We start from the raw sequence: 17,255 nt of genomic DNA, 5'->3' as shown, positions 1-17,255 counted from the left end.
TGCATTTCAGTGACTGTTCCAAGGTGAAGCAGTCCGTATACATCCACGTCTGTCTGAACAAGCCCTGTCTACCACATCAGGCTTCCTCCTGCTGTTAATAATACTTTATCTTTGTGAGTTATTTTATGTTTCCTAAGCACTTCCATACCCTTCATTGTTTTTAAATCTCCTCACCATGATTTAGACAAATATGATCATTTTATAGATCTTAAAATTGAATCTCAGAAAGCTACCACTAGTTGTAATAACAATGATATTAATGATAGCCACCTCCCACTTTTGGCAAACTTAGTGTTCAAGGCAAAAAGAGCTCAGAAAGAAAGGGTAGATTTGGGGCTAAGATGCAAGTCTTCTGATGCCAAGTCCAGAGTTTGCTCCACCCTTGAAAGGCGGGTCTCTCCAACAAGATTAGCCCAGCTGTGGCAGGGGAGAGAGGTTTACAGCACCAGCTCGGCATTCGGTTGGTGTGGTTTTTAAAGTAACGCAACATCTGTCATTAATTAGAGTTCCTGTTGCCATGGTGATGGTTTATTATTGCTAGGCTGATAAGATGACCAATTCAAGAATACTATCTTTCTCCTTTTCCCTCTCACTCTCCAGCAAAGATTTTTCGCTTTCTTTCTCCTCTCACCTAACAAACATAACTGACCTTTTGCCACAAAGCATGAAACATGATGTTGGTTCCCTGGAGATAATCTTTGGAATTTTTTTTTCCCTTTCACTCAATGCAGAGGCTCTGTCAGGCCAACTTTGATTCACATTTCATTTCTCATACTTATTAGCTCTCTGAACAAGTTAATTATCTTCTCTGGGCTTTACTTTTTCATCTGGAATAAGTGATAAGGAGGCCTAACGGGCGAGTTTATTTTGAGAATTTGATGTAACAAATCCGAAGATGTTAACACAGGGCTTGGAAGGTAGTGGATACTCAAAACATGATAGCAGAAGTGATCATTAACATAACAGCAATAATTATTATTTACAAAGAGATGAGATGAAACAGGCATTTAGGGTTGGGGGCTGAGGTCATTTTGCCTTCAGTCATTCATCAATCATTCTAATTTGTTCTTCCACTGAAACTGTCCTTTTTCTTTACAGCCCTTAACCCCAGGCATAGTGTATATTTATTTGTATTTATTTATTTAGCTGTCTCTTAACACTCAGCTGTAAATGTGATGAGAACTGGTACGATGGTTATTTTGCTCATCATTGCACCTAGGGGGATATTTGTGGAATGAAGCAACAAATATTTACCAAGCAGCTATTCCATGTCAGTTTCTGTGTTAGGCACTGGAGATATGGAAATAATTAAAGCACAATTCTTACCCTTAAGGCATTCACATAAGGGATCTATGAAAATTGACAGAAATAAAGGAAATGAGGCATTCATCCCAACTCCAGAAGGGTTTTTGATAAGTCCCGTGGCATAAATGGAATTAAATCTGCAGTAATCTTCTAGCACAAAGCATCAATGTGGTGGGTGGTATGGATATCTCAAAGCTCTAAGTGCCAAGAAGGATTCAAACTGGTTGTGTTAAGCCCCCCAAAGTAATTAGAAATTCTCTTTGAAACATAGAGTTTATAAAGAAAGAAAGAAAAAGAAAAAGAAAGGGAAGGCCTTTCAGAGGGCTGGCTCCCTGGCCCCTCCCAGAACAGTCTGATCCCCTCTGCTGGTGAAGCAAGAGGTCAGATCCCCAGACGGAAAATCAATCTCCAGGAGTCGCTGGATAGAATTTCTAATTCACCAGTGCCACGACACGCAGTCTGCTTCCAGCCAAGGAAGATGAGGCCCAGAGGCTTTAGCTTCCCTAACCCACTGTACACAATCAAGCCAAACTGACACCCCTCTGCTAGCAACACACAGCATCCAACCATCATGCAGGCACAGAGGGCTGTCGTGAGAGCCCTTGAACATACCTTTCTTAATGGCCTGGATCTTTCATTTTGAAGTAATTTTATTAATGTATCTTTAAGTAATAGTATTAATTACTTTAATATATTAGAGTTATTTCCTTCGAAAAAATCTAGTCCATTGCTGCTTATGTTCTATAGAGCCCTTCAAGGCTGCCATGCTTACCATGGGGAAAGACAGGGAGTGATGGGGTAAGCAGGAGCCGTGGTTCACCTTCTGTCTTTTTTATATATCAGCCTCCCAAATGTCCAACTGCTTTACATTTTTTGAAAACTAGACCTGATTCTTTCAGTCTAAATAAGAGGAATCAGAGGCCCAAAGAGGTAGACCTGTTGCCCCAGCTCACACATTGGGCTGTTCCGTAACTGAACCCACTCAGGATGGGGGAGCTTATTTTTGAAACATGAGGGTAACTGAGAATCATAAGGAGCAGTCTGGAGCGGGTGTTGGTGTGAAGAGGGAAAGCTGTTTCAGCTATAATCTAGGTGGTCTTGGATAGGATTTTATCTGTTCAAGACTTTAAATCCAAGTCTATCCACAAAGGCACCACAGCTTTAAGTGGCTGGCTTTCTGTGTAACCAGCCAAGTCTCTATAAAATTTCACCTCCAGTTCAATACAATATACATTTATCCAGCACCTACTACTGGTTAAGGATGAGGAAGACGCGGCCCCTTACTTGGAAGCTCCCGCTCAAATGGGGTAAGGGGACACTGAAACATCTAAGGGCGGCATCAGCAGTAAGCACAGGGGGACAGAGAAGGGCAGGGGTGAACCTTACCAAGAGGAGTTTCCCAAAGCAACTTTACAGAGATGGGTTTCAGTATTATCCCAGTGAGCAGACGCTAGGGTCAGAACATTCAAGTTGGGTTCACAGCTCACCAGCCTTGTGACCTTGGGAAAGTACTTAACCTCTTTGTAATTCAGCCCTCCTAGAATGCAAAGCACAACTCATGTCAGGACCTCATGGGACTCTAGTGAGTTAATATACAAAAAGGATAGGGACAGGGGCCGGTGCATACTACATGAATCATTTTCAGGAGCTCCCTGAAGACAGGGGTCCCAGCTCCCCACCGCACCACAGTATGCTGGACCCACTACTGCCGGCTGTTTCCTAGTAAGTCTAAGCACTTGCTTGAACCTCCACTTCAGGGTTGTCTATGAATTTCTCCTCCGGCGTCTGCAGTGGTTAGTCAGCTTACTGAGATGAAGACAACCGCTATAATCCAATTACCCAAACCGTCTGGTCTGCCAGGATCCCTCATCAGAGATGCTGACAGGTGAAACAGACATGGCCAACTTGGTAGGAATTTCACTCTGACTGACTCCATCCAACACACGGGCTCGTCCGGCACAGGTGTCAGTTGACAGGGAGGGTGGTGGGGAGGGGAGAGGGGTAGATTCTGAGCTGGTGCATGGTGGGTTTTGCTCGATTCCCACAGCCCAGTGGCACTGTCTCAAAAGGTGCCTTCTCTATCCCGAAATCCTCAAACGTGGTATGTTTCAAACCCCCTATACACAGATAGATGTGCTCTAGTGAAATGGGACAGTTTCTAGGGGGCATTTGAAGAGTGTTCCCCTTCTATTTCAGGGACTCTTCAAAACTAGAGATAATAAAGCTTTGTTATTACTCCCAGGCTAAATTAATGTATAGGCTGTTTTTCTTAAGCAGGAAGCAGTGTTATCACCTAGGAAGCACTAATGTTGATTTTTTTTTTTTTAAATGAGACTATTGACCTACAACTTTTTTTGTTTTTAACAAGAGAGTCAAGGGATGTTGGGCAGAGGATTCTCCCAAGACTCCTGATCAAATTCCTAATTGATCTGTTTATAGTTAACAATCCCACCTCCAAACAACCGAGTCATTATACACAGCCTTCTCTCTTGCTATTCCGACCTGGGGCTCTTCCCAGGGGTTGAGCTGATCTTCCTTCCATCCGTGTTTATTCCTTTGCTCTCACCAGCACCTCCAGAAAAGTCCTCTTCCTGCTGTTTCTCTGCTCACTGGAGGTTAACATTTCCACTTCAAGCCCCACTTCTTATCCCAAACCATGCTTCTCTTTCTTTCCTGCTTCTGGCTGTTAGTTATCAGAGAGTAGATGATGTACTGACATGCTCTGGCTTTAGGTTGCTTCATTTTTATTTATCTAGCCTATCAGCCACTTGAAGGTGGCTTTTCCTTTTTTTTTTTTTTTTTAATTTTAATGTATTTTTTATTTGTAAAAAATGCTTGGCCCTATACCACATAATCCAGCACTCTGATATCACCTGTAGAAAGAGTGTGTGCTTGGGGACAGAAAAACCTGCATTCAATTTCCAGCTTGAATATTAACACCCAGTAGAATTTGGGTGAGTTCTTTCAGTTTTGTGAGTCTGTTTACTCATTTGTAAAAACGGAAACAATACTTTCCAAATATTGTGAGAATTAGGTAAGAACAGTTAAATATTGTCCCGTAAGGAAATTTTTACAAGAAGACCACAGCAATATGAGTCACGCATGCAGCTTCCTTACTATCTGCTTTGAATCAGGAAGAAAGCTTGGAAGACTCTGAGGAACAGATACAATTCTCTAATAAACCAACAGGCTCTGAGACCTATAAACTTAAGTTCAACTCCTTAGTATCTGTGTGACTTGGCAAATCACTTGCCTTCTCTGAGCTTCCATTTTCTTATTCATGGGGGTGTGAATAATCACATACCTAACACAGTGACTCACTTAGAATAGTGAATGGTCCTGAGCTCTGGCTCAAACAAGAGTAGCACTAGTCTGGGCACTACCCTGAATTGTGCCTGACTCTAACTTGTAACCAAGCCTTGTCTCCTTGGAGAGGTGGTAAGCTACGTGATGCTGTTGGCCTCAAAGCCTAACTTAGAGTTGGGTTATTCAAAGTCAGGTATTCAGTAAAGATGCTTAGGTCAGTTCCCTGTCTTTTGGGCATCACTTAGTGAAAGTGAACTGCTCTCCATGGTAACCAGCCCTCCTTCTCCAGGTAGCCTAGCTCATTCCAATAGGGAGAGAAGAGCAGAAGTGAATTCACTGTAAGGACTGACTTCTCTTTTCATAATTAAAAAGCAGCCATAGCAGAGTCCAGGCAGGAGAACCGAAATGACTCAAGGTCTTTCAACAGGAAGAATTTAATACAAGAAGTTGGTTTCATAGGTGACTGAAGAAAACAAAAAGCCAAGAAGATAATGTTGCCACAACTCAAGAGATCAGTGACAGCAGAAAGCTGCCACCCCTTTTGGGGATCAGGGGGATGATGGGAGGCCGTGGGGTGGCTAGAGCCAGGAGCTGGGGATGCCAGGCTGGAACTGAAACCAAAGAAGGGCTGAGTGGCCAGAAGTGGAGGATGAAAGGAAGAGGCTGGGAGCTGGAATCACACGGGAGCTGCAGCAGCTGCTTTTCTAGTAAAGGGAGAGTTGACCTATCGACTCCCCTCTTCCTGACCGTCGGGTCTTCCACTGGTATCCCCCACTGGCCAAACCTACCCAGGGGCCAGCTGCAAGGGAGCCTGGGAAATGTAATACAGAGCAGAGTGTGGCCAGGGGATGGGGGAAGGGGAGAATAAAGCTATCTGAGAGCAAACCGGCAAATGACCATCCTAGCCATCTTTGAGTAACACATCCAAAGCAATGGCACAGTGTGTGATTTAGACAGTCAGCTAATAATAGGATTGACATAGATATCACTATAATTTTGTTCGACTCACACTGAAAGTTTATTCATACCGGTAACTGCACTAAATACTTTATACATATCATGTCATTGAATCTTCACAACAAACTTATGAAGTACACACTCTTAACAGTCTTATTTTCACAAATGAAGAAACCGGCTTAGAGCGGAGAAGGGGCTGACCGAAGGCAGGGCTATAACATTAGAACACAGGATTAGAACACAGATTTAGGGGATACCAGAGTCAGTGCTCTTAACTCTGGTTCTAGCTATTATTTATAATATGAATCATAGTGCTAACAGAAAAAGGGAGGGTACCGGATAAGCGGAAACTTCTCATAATTACTGGGAGGATACTTTGAAGACCTACATTTCTAGGGCTGAAAGCCTAGAACACTGTGAGCATTAAATGTGCCCTTAAAAAAAAGTAGAGATTAAAAAAAAAAATGCATCACTTAATGCAGTTTATGTAAGTCCATGGTGTTCCCTCTTGAAGGCAACAGGGTATTTTTGCTAAGAGGATGCCAAGTTCAGTGGCTTCTGCAGGCTTGCTGTTTACTGATATTTGATATGCTTCAACATCTGTTGCCCTTCTCGATTGATGGGTGCTTCATTTTAGCACTTCCCCGATGCCAGGCTGGTGAAAAGCTTTGGTACTGAGGTCCCCTAAGACACTCCTGGGTCACCGATACAGCTTTGCTTGTAAAGCTGGCTGAAGGCAGAAATATTCAGGGAGGAGAGGTGAAGGGCCATGCCATCCATCGACCATGCTGCATGTTCTCAGCTGTACCCCTGGGTCAAGCGACACCTTCAGAAAGTTATAAACCCCGGCGATCCTTTACTTAAGTCAAGTTTCAATATCATGCTCTGGGCTCTTCACAAACTAGTATATGATGAATTCTTCTGCTGCTTCTGTGAAAGTTCCATGGAAGGATTTTTTAGGTTGGTTTTTAAAGCAATAGCAATTTTAGGATTTCGTACCAGGGAAAATGTAGTCTCTTTTGGGGAACTGGTATACTTTCTTGAGTCCGTGGATACCACAGCACTTGACACATTCCCAATTTCATCTTGGCTGCCTGGAAGCTCAGAGTAATTCCCTTATTTATGGGTCAGAGACCTATAGGCCACTCCGTCCCATAAATCTGTTTGGTTTGTCACTCACCAAATTCAGGGTTAAAATAATTTGAGTTTCAATGTCCTCAGACAGAGTATACACTCTACAACTTGGCAAAGAATCAAATCATTTTGCCTTTTGCTGGTATCTCCCCATGTTTATATGGATTACCTGTCACCTGAAGGCATATGAATTTGAGGATCCCCTAGTCTAAGTGGTTGGTGTATTCTCTTCTTTCTGCATAGTTTCTGATTTGTGAGTTTTATTTTGCTTAGTTTTATTCCGCTTATTCAGATATTATAAGCTTCCTCAAATTCTTTACGGAAATAGAGTATAAATAATAAATAAACAAATTGTTTTCTTCACTGAGCAGAACTTCCAAGATCAGAGCAAGCAGCTGCATTCTCACTGCATCCAATGGCTGGTCATTCCTCTGGCCTGCCCCACCTGCTAAAGTGTTACCATGGCTAAACGGTTATCATACTAAGATGTGCTCAGCTGTACCTTTCCCTCAAGCACAAGAAAGAGAGAATTTCTTCCTTACTTGTGAGTGAGGGGCCTGGACATAATCATGTGGCGCCTGTTCTATCTCTAGCACATGTTATGTAAATCTAGCTCTAGGTGCCCTCCGAAGCACTGGGCTGCAGGGGGGTGGCGGGGTGGGTCTGCCGTAAGACCGCCTGAGTTGAAACCTTCATTCCACACTAGCCAACGATGTGACCTTAGGCCAGCGTATTGATGTTTTGATGCCTCAATTTCCTTCTTTATAAAGTGGAACAACGATACCGCCTACTTCACAGGTTTGTTACGAGGATGAAATTAATACAGGAAGTGACATTAGTGTTTTCCTGTGCGCCAGGCAACTTTGCAGTAACTCAGTGGGTCAGTTAACATGAAAGTGAGGCTCAGAGAAATTAAGTAGCTTGCCCAGCCGGGTTAGTTCACACAGCTAGCAGGCCGAGAAGAAGCCACACCCTGGAGTGTAGCAAATCACTTAGAGGGCTACTTTTTCTCTTCCACCCCATTATTTCCTCTCATCTGGTCCACAATGGATTCAGCTCACTTACCCTCTTCCACCCCTGATCCCTGGCAGGCAGCTAACAGAACACCACACAACTGATGCTCCAGCAATTACTAGTATTTATTGTGTTGAGCTGAAAAGGAGAGAGATTTGTGTAGGACTGAAGCACAGGTTCCTTTCTCTGCTTTCTAGAAGCCCCTCCACTGCAAAGGTTAAGAGCAGACCTGGGGTCATACGGGCCCCTCCCCTAAGTTCCACCTCCATCACTAGCTAATCCTCCATGGCCCAGTTCAAATGTTGCCTTTTAAGGACTTACCCAGCCCTCAAGACAGTGGAAGGCACTCTTTCATTGGTGGTCCATCATCCCATTGTATAGCAACTGTAGTTTAAACGAATAATAGCCAACATTAACTGAACACTATTTCACCTTACATGTTCTAACGTGTTTACTTCTTACAACACAAATTGTGAGATGATATACCTATGATGCAGATATTATGGTTATCTTCTACAGATGAAGGATCTGAGGCACAGATAAATTAAGTAACTCACCCAAGGTAAGTGGCAGAGCCATGATTTGAGCCCAAGCAAGGCCCCAAGGTCTTTGCCATTCACTTAGCATAGACTTTTTCATAATGGTATCTGTCTATGTCCATTTCCTCCCCACTAGATTGGAACCACGAGGGTACTGAGATACATTTCATTCATCTTTGTCATATGGCCTTCTAGGACCATCCTTGTCGCATGGTAGACTCCTGCTGCTGAACCCTGGCTTAAAGCATTAAATAGGGATGTGGCGCCTGGGTGGCTCAGTCAGTTGGGTGTCTGCCTTCGGCTCAGGTCATGAACTCAGGGTCCTGGGACGTAGCCCTGCGTTGGGCTCCCTGCTAATCGGGGAGTCTGCTTCTCCCTCTCCCTCTGCCCCCTGCCCCCCCGTGGCTCATTCTCTCTCTCTCACTCTCTATCTCAAATAAATAAATAAAATCTTAAAAAAAAAAAAAGAATTAAACAGGGAGACTCATCACCTACTTGAATCAAGGCCCACATGCATGCCTTTTCCCCATCTAGTCCGTTGGCATCTGTCAGCTGAGCTCGCAGAGCCCACCCAAACTCCAGCAGTGGAGGAGAGCAGAAAATGCATCCTGACATCACAGGAAGGACCAGAGTAAAAGGTACATTAATACGGGCAAAAACAAGCCAGTGGAGTGATTAATTCGGCCTCCCCTTCAATATTATGTTTACACAAGTTGATTATATAGCACTTAATTACTAATTTGCCCTACTTAAACCAAGAGTGCTTTTAATTTTTAATGAGCTAAGGGAAGGAGATGCCTTTACTTAGTAAGGAGAGCTATTTTATTTCCTTCTCTTGTTTTGCCCAGCCAATTAATAACATTTCTAAGGAAATGCATCCCTCTCATGAATTCTTTCTCCCCATCATCTTCTCGACCTCCCAGGTTTAAAAAGAGATGGAAACAGACAATAGCCACTTAGAAATAAACCGACTTCACCTTCTGATCTGGCTGTCTGGGTCAGGAAAGGCCTTGTGAAATGTAGAAACATGGGACTTAAAATGGTGCCATCTGATTCTTTGGGCATTGGGTGCATCTATTCCCAGAAACCATGACTTGGTTGTTATGGACAACAGAGAACACAGCCATGGGTGTCCAAACAAGGCAATCCCCCTATAATCCTGCATTATTTCCTGGGTGTGAGCATTAGGTAATTTTAAGAACAGCCCCGGGACAGTCTCGACATAAGAAGAGTAAAGAGATTGGCATCAGATCTGGACTTGATTGACAGCTCTGCCACTTGCTCGCTGTCAGACCACGGGCACATGACTTAAACTTCCTGAGACTCAGTTTTCTATCTGTAAAGAACCTAACTTGCAAGAATTAAGTATCATCTAAAGCGCCTTAGCAAGTGCCCCACTCAGAAGATGTGCAGGACAGTATTAGTTGTTCTTTTTTTTAGCAGAGGTAAGGCAGGAAATTGAAAGCAGGATCAAGGAGCACCTTTTGAGGATCCTAGGATGTCTGTCCTTGTCTGCTATGGAGTCTCCATCAGTGGCATTCGAACAGCCCGGCCATAATGCCAGAAGGAGCTTGCCCCAGAATGTGGACACACTGACTCTTTCATCAGGAACATTTTAGTATGAGCGTTCTGATGCAAGTCCCTTATCTCATCGCAAATCAGTAACAAACCTTTCACAGATTGGCCTCTGGTCCAGAGACCAACCTAACAGCCCAGCCTAGATGACTGTGTTGGTCATTTGCATGTGCTCCCAGAGACCCCCTCCCCACCCTTTTCCGGGCCTTGCCAGGCTCACTTGTACCAACTATATCAACGAGTTCCCTCTGACTCTGAGTCCAGCCAATGGGGAATCCAGCCGTAAATCAGAAAGTGGGAGGAAAAGGAGGTCAGTAACTCAGCTCTTTCCTTCCACAGTCACTGACAAGCAGGCTGACTCAGTAGTTTCCACAGAGGCCTCTGTTCTGGGGTTCCAGCAACTGTGCTCTTCACCTCTTAAGGTCCAACTGTTACAAACCCCAGGGTACCACATCCTCCCTTGTGACTTCTCCATGCCCTGGTCTACAGTCCTGTAAACAGTCCCTCTACTAAATTCTCTAAAATTATTCTAATTTGAGAGTGCCCTCTGTGGTGGTGTGGACTAACACAGTGACATTTTAAGGTACATCCAAATTCTAGTTGTCTATTTTTTAAACAACTAGTTTTTTAATTTTAATTTTTTAAAAGATTTTATTTATTTGAGAGGGAGAGAGCCTGAGAGAAGCTGATTCTCCAGTGAGCAGGGAGCCCGATGCAGGGCTTGATCCCGGGATTCTGAGATCATGCATGACCTGAGCTGAAGGCAGACGCTTAACGGAGTGAGCCACTCAGGTGCCCTGTCAACAACTAGTTTTTTGAACTGGTACTAGTTTTTTAAACAATAGCAATCACACTCAGCCCCAGAAGAATCCATTTCCATTTGTGACAAAGCTGAATAACCCTTAGCTTTGAAATCCTAAGCTAAGCCTTGGATTCTGGCTCGATCCCTTTCTAGCCATTGGCTTTGGTAAGTCATTTCCCCTTTGCTGCCTCATTTGTAAAATTATTCTAACAGGATAGGAAATGTCCTCATATACGACTTTTAACGTGGTATCAAATTTCTAAATGTTCGAATTTCTTGGATATGCATATTATGAAAGACATGCCACTCAACTTTCTGAACACGAGGTCCTTTCCTATGGCTCACTGAAGAGTCCCAGATACCTCCGATAAACAAGCGCAAATTTTTTTTTAAGTTTTTGAATATTTCTTGATCACTTGCCTCAATGCTGCAACCAAAACTCTTTTACTGACTTCAGTACAACCTCTGTACATCCCATGACTTGGAATCAAACTTTGTCCAACATCATGTGGTATGCAGATATGTATATACATGTGTATGTATGTGAGTATCGTGTGTGTCATCTTTTAGGGCCTTTTCCCCAATTATGGAAAATTCCTAACTTAACTAAAGGTCTTGTCTTTCCTGGTCTCCTATTTGGGTCCATAGCCCAATTTATTGTTCTGAACATTAAACTTACAGAGCATGGATCTGCTCTTCATTAGTTACCACAGTGTGATGGAAAAAAAAATTATATCCAACCTATTCATTTCCAGTTTATTCCAAAAGGGAATTTTATTATGAATGATCATTACAATGGGAAGACAATTACTTGCAAGTATTTGTTTCCATAGAAAGATCTTATATATCTTTTCAGACTTGAACCAGTATGAAATGTCGTCTTGAACAAAACAAGTTAAAGAGTTTGGTAAACTCTATTTTAGAAATACAGTTCTGTAATCCTTCTGGGTTTCTAAAGGGCTCAGGAGAGGTTTGGCCATTGTTTGCTTTTATAAAAAGTCCAATTCTTAAGTTCCTAACTAAAAAAAGGGGAGGGACATATTTGGGGGAAAAAAAATGTTAGCTTAAATTTTTGTGTTAATAACAATAGTATAAAAAGTGTCTCTTGATTAAAGCTCTGAATCAAAGTGCTTTTCTGTATCTACCTCTATAAAAAGTAAATGAGTGGATTATGATTAAAAGCAAAATAAGTAATAAAATAAAATAAAATAAAACAAAACAAAACAATCCTGGTGGGCATGGTATGAAGTCTTCTCCAGGCAAAGGAATCAGAAAATTTCCAAACCAAAGAGGGCATACTTATTTTTATTTCTGTATTTGATACCCAAACAGTGATGACAAATGTGTGCTGCTGAGAATTTCTATAAACCATACCACCCGGTGAAGGTCGGCTGCACTGCCATGTTGGAATCTACGCTTTTCCTGGGCAAAGTGTATATATTTACTGGGATATGGTTTGATGGAATAAAAAAAACATGGATTTTGCATCGAGTACGGCTTGATTATGTCTCCATGTTTCAGAGTCTCATGTGCACACTAGGGACTGTTACACACCCACTCATTGCCACAAAGATTGTATGAATGGTAAGGGATGGAAAGTGACAGGCCCTCTTCCTAGATCACCCTGTAAGGAGCAGGAGAGTCAAATGTTATATATCATCTATTGAAATAATTGCCTAAAAATAGAATTCTAATTTTGAGCTAATATTTTGACTTTTATATCCATGATTCCATTCTGCAAAGTAGATTGAAACAGGAGATTTACAATTAATTAGAACCTGAATGTGTTGCCCCCCCCTTTTTTGGGGGAGAGAGGGAGTGATTCTTGAAAAGATAAGAATGTACTGTTAACCAGGTGTGGTAATAAGTATAATGAATGTTAGGGCCAGCATCACATTCTTAATTTAATCTTTCTTTAAACTACTAATTCTCATTCCAGGATTTTCTGTTGACTTTCTATGAGGCATTGACATATGGGACAGGACACTCGGAAAATTCAATCAGAAATCTGAATCTATTTAATTAGAAACCAGAGTCTCCTATCTCCAGAAACACATGCTTAAGCAGCAAAGGGCAAAAGGCTACTAAAGAAAGTTGATAATATCAGGACCATATGTGAAATGAATAGGATTATAAAGGGCCTGAGGAAGAAAGCTAGATGGAGCTAAAATTCACAACAACAGACTCCTCGTACACCAGAAATGGGAGCCCTGGATTTTCATCCACCGTTGGTGGGAGGATAAGGTGTTAATAACGTATGTATCCAAATTCTAAAAGTTGGGAAACTTTTTGGCCAAACAGTTATATTTGCCTAATTTATTTTATGGAAATAACTTAGGGTATCTGCAAAAGTTCAGCTATGGAGATGTCAGCTGCAGCATTCTTTATAACCAACAGAGACAACATAAATATTCAAAACGAGGGGACTGGTGAAATAAGCACTGATATATTCCATGGGATATACAATTATGCAATCCATAAAAATGACAAATAAGAATGTTTACTACATATTTCTGGGTGGAGAGACAAACTACAGAACACGATGCATTGTATGAACACATTTTTGAAATTTAAAAAAGTGTAAAGCAGTTTCAAAGTATGTATAAAAATACTAAAGGTATAGAAACCAGAATCTTCCATACTGGTGATTTTAGGGTAGTAAGATCAGTGTGTTTGGATTTTTCTTTCAGCTTCACTGAATTTTCTTATTTTTTTCCCATTGAACATGACTAATGACTTGTAGCCCAGGAAAAGGAAAAAAAAAAAGCAAATCAAGATTGAACGTGCCAAGAAACGGGACGGTTTCCAATTTCTGAACATCCATGATCTGTCAGTCTCTCCAAACCTCCAGCAACTAAAATCACAATCATCAGCTTTACTTTGCAGAATGTAAAACGGGCAAGTAGCTGGTGACAGAAAGCCAAATGAATCTCAAACTCACAGAGAGCGGAATCCCACAGAATAAAACAGAATGAAGACGTACTGTGTCATATATGAAATCACAGGCTTTGAAGCACAGAATAGGTGATGAATATAACTGGCTCTGAAGGAAGTAAACTTTTTAAAAAAAGAATAGAAGGAGAGGCTTCAGCAAAGCGATGAGGATGTTTGCAAGGCCTGACCTCGAGGGCAGACCACTGTGGTCAGTGCAGATGATTTCTCTTGTGGGCGCACATCACAGAAAGGGTGAGTAATCACGGCTCTCAACAGGCCACTTACACATACTGGTCTGCAAGACACAGGAGTCTGTCTGGGACGTGACAAGGAAAGCTGATGGTGGGAACACATGGAGTCAATGGCTTACAGAGGCGGCAACTCTCACACCATGGGAGGAAGAAAGATTTTGATTAATTGCTTGATTCCAAGGGCTTATTTTCTTTATACTGGTATGTGCCTTACATTGATTGGGGAATTCTCCTTCATCTCTTGTCATAGTCCCCTTTTGCTGACTTTTGCTTCAGAGGCTTCCTCTGCTGCTTTTTTTTGGGCGGGTGGGAGGAGCGAGTGTCCACATAAATAGCACTGTTAGAATTAAAGCTTTTTTCATATAAATAGATTGGGAACAACAACAAGAAGAAAGCCCTGTCTTTTAAGATAAGAAATTACAGAAAGCTAAATGACATCTGCAGGAGCCTGCAGGAAGCAGAAAGTGGAAAGTCATTTTGTATTTCTGCCTCTTTGCCCTTTGACTGAGTTTCTTTCACAGCATCTTGAAACTGGTTTCTTGTTTCATGTATCCTTGGCATTTCTTCGAACTTCACTACTGCCTGTGCTTAGAGAATGTGAGCACATTGGTATTTCATGGACGTATTTCTTTCTAGTTTGTTCCTTTTCCAGGGCCTGGGAGCCTGCAGAAGGGTTATGGGATGCTCCCAACTTTCTAATCACAATTATTTGCTTTCTAGGACATTCAGAATTAGAGAATCATTTTGTAGTGCATGGACAGCCAAGGGAGTGAAGGAGGGGTGACTTCTGGGAGATCAGGAGTGGTCAGATGGAAAGGTCACAGAGGTCAAGACTGCATGGATTCCATATTCCCATGAATAAAAGGAGGAAGGAAGACACCCCCTTGCGTCCCCTCCCACTTACTCAATAGTTGAACTTTTACCATGAGGTGACATCTCTGTGGTTTGATTCCATTTTACTGATTAAGCTGCGGATCTGAGACATCCGTGAAGATAACCATGCCATGATACTCACCACACTATCTATTGGAGGTAGAGTTTTGAAAACTACTAAATGGAGAACACCATTTCGAGAGAGAGACAACTCTTTAAGATACTATTAGTCATTCTGTTCTTTAATACAGATGGATGGCTGCATCAGTACCCTCTGTGAAATCCTCATTTGAAAGTGGGACTAGCAGGAAGCTTTCGATGTCTAAGGGACGGGAGGGCAGGAAGGAAGCAGGGAAGAGTGAAAGAGAGAGAGACTATGAGGATGGCCACATGAACGAATAAAAGAACAAAAAGTGGAGGCCAGGCATTGTCGGCAGGCTTCAAAACTTGAAATAGTAATGGACGTCATGCTGACTAATCTCTCCCCTTAATATCCCACCCGAACATTCTATCCACGATCCCTCGCCATCTGATAAAATTTCCCCAGAATTGCAATATATAGACAGGTTTGCAATTATTATAAGTAAAAACTGCAACTCTGAATCCTTCTGACCTATTGGTATCACTATAGGAAAGCACAGGGCTCTACCCCTCGCTAAAGACACCCACTCATGGGCCCAGAAAATCGGAAAAACCTGTCTCCCCTAGGACTTCTTTCCTTGGTCTGTAGCCTGGGTCCTCTAAACTCTTCCTAGTCTTTCGTTCATCTGGAGGAGATGACTCTGGCTGGGTCTACCAAAGTCTGCACACTATGGTAGCGTAAACTGAAATCCTCCCCCTAACCACCGGCTGTGTGGCCTATGAGAAGAGAAAGCAACATTGAGTTGCTGGCAGGAATCACTCAACTTTCTTAAAGGAAGGAGTAGCAGGCACCTTGAAGACCAAGTAGGATCTCTGAAGTTCAAAGAACAAACTGTATTGAAGTTCTGGTTGAAAAATATGAATCACAGGGAGAAAGCAATTCTGTTTCACATCAACTTGCCAGAATCCTGAGCTCGTCCCCAGGCCTGGGGCACACGGGTTGGTGCCTCTTCTTTGGAGAGGGGTGAATGAAGACAGGCCTATGTGCATTTACATTTCCAAAGCGGTTCTGAACGTAATGACTATAGCAATGTTCATAATTATAGCAGGGGCATTAGAGTGCAGGTCATTAGAGTTTTCAAGGCTCTTTATCTCAACAGTCCCATGTGAGTGGCAATTCTTCTTCAAACACTTTTTTAAACAGGAAGTAAGGAAATAAAGCAAGTACCTGGAGAGGCCAGGTGACACTGCCTGAAGATAGACAACAAGCAAGCACAGGGGTCAGGATGACGGGATTCTCTTGGGGATACAATGACAGAGGAGCTTCCAGGGCTCTCTCAGCTGGGGGCTCTCTTTACTAGATTATAGTGTCTCCTAGAAATTCCAGTCACAAGGGGCTCGTACTTCCTTGGGTTTAATAAGAGAGAGGAGCTTGTCTTTAAAATGTTGTGAGACTTGCAGCTGCTACTTGAATCACCAATCCCAATACTCGACGTACCCTATCTAAGATTCTGTTCCAGAAGACTCACGGAAAATCTCATGTAGTGACGATGATGTCAGTGAGGAATTAAGTTCAGTTTCCACTTAGGGAAAGATCGTGAGAGGAATCGTCTTGGAGCTAGAAACTCCAGATTTGACCAAGATACCACTGAGGTACCTAAAGTCATGGTATTACGTATCTATCTGATGAAGCAGCCCCATCCCACGCTACTCTTTGTTCAAGCTGCAGACTAGCTCCTGATTTGTGACCGATGGCATTTCTTTTCAGAAAATACAGCTTTAAACATTTACGAAGCCAAAAACTATTTTTAACACAAAAAGGAGAAAGAAAATCGAACCAAGTATAAAAGGAATGAAAAATCAGGATGGGATATAGATCCAGAGAGCTTTAGTTTCAATTCTGCTTCTGCCCCATATTACCTGTAGTCTTGGGAAAATTACTGAACACCCTTCTGAGCTTTGGTTTCTTCCATATAGAACACAAGGATGAAAACATCTACGCTTCAGGCAGGGAGGTTGTCAAGATCAAATGAGGTGCCTTAGTCTGCTCATGCCGCCATAACAGAGTACCACAGATTGGGCATTTAAATAACAGAAATTTATTTTCTCACAGTTCTCGAGGCTGGAAGTCCAAGATTAAGGTGCCAGAGGGGTCAGGTTCTGGTGAGGGCCCTCTTCCTGATTTGCAGAGGGCCACCATTAGGCTGGGTCCTCACATGGGAGAGAGAGAAAGCACCAGCTCTCTGGTGTCTCTTTTTAGAAGGGCACTAAGCCCGTCATGGGGACCCCACCCTCATGGTTTCATCTGACCCCAGTCAGCTCCCCAAAGACCCATTTCCAAATACCATCACACTGGGAGTTAGGGCTTCAACACAGGACACATGAGGGGACGTGTTCATTTTACAATATGATGCAATCCTATGCAGGGCCTCTCAGAGCATCTCTACTGTTTTGGTTTAGCTACTATTTGTCCCAGGCAGGGCA

General features: G+C 42.5%; 1 protein-coding gene across 19 annotated transcripts in view; it reads right to left on the bottom strand.

The window, feature by feature from the left end:
- The window catches only part of FGGY (FGGY carbohydrate kinase domain containing), a 387,087-nt gene that overhangs the window by 56,593 nt on the left and 313,239 nt on the right, over positions 1–17,255 (bottom strand). Inside the window, exon 16 of one of the 19 annotated variants that reach the window (XM_081818512.1) lies at positions 8,765–8,863. The exons of the other annotated variants lie outside the window; for them this stretch is intronic. Within the exon in view, the coding sequence (XP_081674638.1) occupies positions 8,804–8,863 (60 nt within the window). The 3' untranslated portion in view covers positions 8,765–8,803. Of the gene's footprint in view, positions 1–8,764; positions 8,864–17,255 lie in introns of those variants that run through there. 19 annotated transcript variants of the gene reach the window in all.

Source organism: Leptonychotes weddellii, chromosome 4 (assembly GCF_054177405.1).
Source record: "Leptonychotes weddellii isolate Sample4059 chromosome 4, ASM5417740v2, whole genome shotgun sequence".
In the NCBI taxonomy this organism is placed as follows: domain Eukaryota; kingdom Metazoa; phylum Chordata; class Mammalia; order Carnivora; family Phocidae; genus Leptonychotes; species Leptonychotes weddellii.
The sequence above is the reverse complement of the archived record's forward strand: the minus strand, read 5'-3'. Positions and strand labels throughout refer to the sequence as shown.